This window comes from Cynoglossus semilaevis, chromosome 3 (genome assembly GCF_000523025.1).
Source record: "Cynoglossus semilaevis isolate Cse_v1.0 chromosome 3, Cse_v1.0, whole genome shotgun sequence".
Classification (NCBI taxonomy): Eukaryota; Metazoa; Chordata; class Actinopteri; order Pleuronectiformes; family Cynoglossidae; genus Cynoglossus; species Cynoglossus semilaevis.
In genome coordinates, this window is record NC_024309.1 from 955,140 (window position 1) to 959,905 (window position 4,766).

General features: G+C 41.6%; 1 protein-coding gene across 1 annotated transcript in view; it reads right to left on the reverse strand.

Moving 5' to 3' along the window:
* Window positions 1–119: 119 nt before the first annotated feature.
* Window positions 120–4,766, reverse strand: part of zcchc2 (zinc finger, CCHC domain containing 2) — a 17,017-nt gene continuing 12,370 nt past the window's right edge. The window contains exons 14-15 of the mRNA XM_025054430.1: window positions 4,117–4,717; window positions 120–3,240 (exon numbers count right to left, since the gene is read on the reverse strand). Coding sequence (XP_024910198.1) covers window positions 3,179–3,240; window positions 4,117–4,717 — 663 coding nt within the window. The 3' untranslated portion in view covers window positions 120–3,178. The remainder of the gene's footprint in view (window positions 3,241–4,116; window positions 4,718–4,766) is intronic.

Below are 4,766 nucleotides of genomic sequence, written 5' to 3' on the forward strand. Positions count from 1 at the left end.
AGCGCTCTCACACACACACCCTGCTGCAAACAAGGCAATGTTTGGAAACTGTACAGCAGTGATCAACCGGTGGCCTGCCGAACCATCAGAAAATGTGATTTAATTTTTTTTTTTTTTTGTATTCGAGTGTCCGGCCATGAAGGTGTTAAATTTAGTTTGCGACCCCTGCTGTTCAGTGCCTGTTCTGTGAGCTACATGACGGTGCACTTTTTCACTCGGATCCCTGAAGTACTCATGACTAACGGCTATAAAATAAATACTTCATTTTTTTTTACTGCACGACCGGTGCACAAAATGTCCATATGACAATAAAGTTGACTTTTGACTTTGTGAGAAATTAATAAGAAAAATAAAAAAACGTGAATAAATTGCAGAAAATATTCACTCTTTAATATTGTTGTGTAACACAACTAGATATTTGTTAAGCAAGTTCTTTTTAACCTGACACAATGACCTACCATCAGGCTCTTGATATTAGCCCTAATTCTTTTTCTAACTTTCAGTAGACAGAAGGTAAGTTCTATTTTATTATTATATATTTTTAGTACTTTTTACCACTATGGACAGTAGTGTTCTAGTCAGTTCCAACTGCTCTGAGTCGAGTCTAGAATCCCGGGGTTTCCAGTGTGGATCCCAGGTTGGTCATGAGTTTTGGACATGTATGCTCTCCACCTTAGAGGACAGACAGCTGCTCCGTGGCCATTGGCTGTTCTAATGTAGCCATTTATTGTCAATTATTAATGCGAAATTGAAATTTTATTAAATTTAAAGGTTTAAAGTTCCATAATTATGTAACCACATACACCTCCCTTTACATCTGGTATGTCCAAAATATGGCACAGAGACCACTTGTGGTCCGTGCTCAAATTTTATAAGGCCAGCAGCCTCTGTCAAAAATTTCATTTTCATGGACCAAAGAACGTCAGGCTGAATGGTTGGTTTGAAAACTGTGTTTTTTTTTTTTTACAGCTACCGAAAACTATTTTATCTTGTACTTGTGATAAAGTGGAGGCAAATCTAAATCTACGCAAACAGAGCAGGTCGCCCCGTCGACCAAAAGTGCCTCCCACGAAGCCAACGGCTACTCAAATATTTATAGAATTTCCAAAGAAAATGTAGTAAAAAAAAATATTTCTTCTAAAAGTGTAAATGCTTTTCCTCACCAAAACCATACACCAAGGCGTTTTTTTGGTCTCCTTTTAAGCCACAGTAGTCACCGTACGGCAGCTGCACACAGTAATTAGCTACATGTTAGTTTCAATCAGAAAAGTTAAAAATAAAAATTCAGATAAGGTCTTTTCTGATTCATGACCTTTTTTCTAATTACTTTTCTTTAGGTTTGCTTCTTTTTAAAGTATATTTAAGCTATTGCAATACCATAAACCACAGTTTTTTGTTTTTTTATTTTGTGGGAATAAAATGTAGTATAAAACTTTTTTTTTTTAAATTTTTTTTACAGTATCTAGTGCTCAAATGTGACTGATGCAAAAAAGGATGAGAATTCTGTTGGGTTTTTTTTTTGGTTAGTAAAAAGTGGAAAAGCAAAGTAATTTGCAATTTTAAATATGTTCAGGGTCTGCTGACTTAAAACCGTTCTCTTGCACACTCTTGCTTTTCAGAGCCACGGCAGATATTTTACATTAGAAAAAAAAAACTACACGGCACACCGGCAAACTATAATTTCACAAAAAGTACGTGTTATGAAATATAATGACCGTATCGTCTAAATTTACCCACAATTTGCTCTGCTTTAAACCAGAGCCTGTTTTGTTGAACACGATGCCGATAGACTCACAGGTAATTGAAGAAAGACAAAAGATCTTCTTCAACAGCCTTGGTTAGATTCCATGGCACATGATGGCACAGTGGTTGGGAATCACTGCTCGTGCATTACATGCCAGTTCTACTTTTTAAAGTCTGATACCGCAGTTTGGAGTATCTGCTGATACTGATATCAATACGATACCTTCTTCTCTCCTACAGCATGCCGCAGGTTGCCGTTGCTGAGCCGACAGTGTTCCTGTTTTAAGGCATGTCGCGTAATGTTAAGTTGAGCATTTGGGCTTAGGTATCGGCTCGAATGGGCTATACTTTGTTCGATCCTGAAATTCTGACCAATACCGATCCCAAGTATCGGGTCTCAGCGCTGTCTGTAATTTGAACAGCCTCTTAAAAGATGTACAAACATGTTTGGTTATGGAATGAACAGATACATTAAAGCCTAATTTCACATGTTAAAGTGTGTAGAAATATTAAAGTTAAGGCCTCTAGAGTAGTGGTCAATCTGTATATATATATTTTTTTCTATATTAGAACACATAATAATAACAAATTGGCAACTTGGTACAGCTGTTAGCCATAGCGGGCTATGTCACTCCTGTAATACTAATTTCTAATCCAACAGTTAGGGACCGTCTTAGTGCGCCGACATTCCTGCATCACTGTAGTGCACTTCACCAAGGAAACAATGACAACATAAAAACAACAATAAGCAGCAGGGAGCTTCGATCGAACATGTCAAGTGGCAAAAATCCATACAAGTTGACGCTCAAAGATTCCTCATAAAGAAAGAAGGTGTACATTCAGAACACATTTTTTTTGTTGGTTTTTTTTTTTTTGTTTGTTTTTACAACAACTTTTTCAGTTTTGCTTTAATCTTTGAAAATGACTATAAACTTCTGTCAGACAGTAAAATCCTGGGTCAAAACATGTATAAGGAAAAAGGAAAAAAAAAATCATAAATACACCTTTTTAGAACTAAGGGTAAAAACAACATTTTTTTCCCCAGTTTTCAAACCCTTATTTTTTTAAAACAAAATAAAAACTAAAGTTTTACCCCCGTAACTCTGTCAACTGCCTAATAATTAACAAATAAGTTAAGTCTTTCTAATCCTCAGTGCAAAAAAATATGTAAAAACCAGAAGGGAACAGGAGTTGCGTGGACCGACGTCATGGCGTCACTGACGTACGATTTTTCTCAGGCACAACTACGTAGGCTTCGTCCACTGAGCCCTTGGCAGGTTAAGATTGTATTTTTTATTTATTTATTTATTTTTTAAATCCTGAAAGTCTGTCGATGCTTAAGTGTCGTCCTCACAGAGAGAGAGAGAGAGAGAGAGAGAGAGAGAGAGAGAGAGAGGGGGTTGTCACAGTGGAACACTGCGTCAGCTCCTCCTCTTCAGTCAGTGTTGTCATAGGCTTCTGAAATGTGCGAGGCTGCATACTTTAACCGGAACACACCTGCAGCAACGGGAGAACACACACGTACACGTTGATAGGATTTACAATACAATCAGAGCATGTGACCATGTGACCGAAAGAACAGTTCATATATACGGCTGCTTTGAAATTCAGGCAAAAAAAAAAAAACCCAAAACAAACTGAGAACAGTCGATGCATAACAACCACTGTTGCTGGTTGTCGGTCACGTTAGGAATTTTTACGATAAAAATATGAGAACTGATTCAACAAGTGTTTTCGATTAATTGCAGACTGGCGCCCCCCCCAGTCTTGTTTTTTTTTGATAAAAAAAAAACCCAATAGTAATTCGCAATCTCTAATCTCAGCTAGCTGTACTTAGTCTCGCTCTAGCCCGCTAGCAAGCTCGCACTCACAAACACACGTACATTTGCGCGCACAGGTGGCGCTGCAATGTCTGGAGTTTTCCGACATCCGGCCATAAATCTGATGACAGCAGGATTGGCATTTGAAGAGAGTTCTTTTTAGCGTGAGTGTTGACGATCCCACTGCGCCAGTCACCTTGTAACATACCTGCGGTTCCTAGCGTAGCGGTTAGCCTGCCTTTTAAGCGACGAGCTGAGAGTTTGATTCGCAGAAGGACCTCGTAAGTTGCTATGGATAAAAGCGTCTGCTAAATTCGTACGTGTAAAATGTACAGCGGCTAACTTTTCGCTTCTCATGGGGTAGGTAATAGTGCATGGACAATTTCCCACAATTAAAAAAAATTTCCCACAAAAAAAAATTGCAGCATCAAAAGATCAAGAAGCTGAATGGTACACTTTCAAATTATTTTGGACTAAAAAACCATCTTTCTTAGCCGGCGTTAGGCTTGTGCATGTGTGCGATAAAAAAACTAAAAAAAAACTCACTGTTTACCTTGTTGCGTGGAGTCTATGGACGGCTGGTTGCAGTCCTGAGCGTAGTGGCCGCTGACGCCGCAGTTATAACAGGAGACATTGCCGTTCTTCTTGTTGATTCCCCCTCCACCGAGCGCTGCAGCAGACAGCATAGCCAGGGGATTTGGGTACATGTGCTGGTAGACGCGCTGGCAGAACGAAGCCGCCGGCGCCATCTGCTGCTGGAGGTTGAAGTTCGCCACCGCCACCACGGCGGCCTGGGTGCTCAGCATGTCTGTGTGGCTGTGAGAGTGGGTGTGGGTGTGGATGGGGCCGTAGGGAGCCGGGTGTGCGGGAGGCGGAGGGGCAGTGAAGAACGGAGGCAGGGTGGAGGCTGCGTTCGCCTGGTGCGGAGGCTGGGCCTGGGTGAGGTAGCTGTTGCTGCACAGGTTTGTCAGCTGGAAGAGAGGTGGAGGAACGCTGAAGACCTGCCGCGCCGTCGCCGCCATCTGGTGGGTTGGGAAGATTAAAGGGGCCTGGGCCGTGTTGGCGCCGCTAACGCTGCTGTTGATGCCGCTTCCGCCCCCGCTGCCTCGCCTTCCGCAGTTGTTGTGGCAGCCGCACGCACCGCAGCCCATGGGGTGCTGCCGCTGCTGTTGCTGGTGTTGTTTTTGTTGTTGGGGGGGTGGT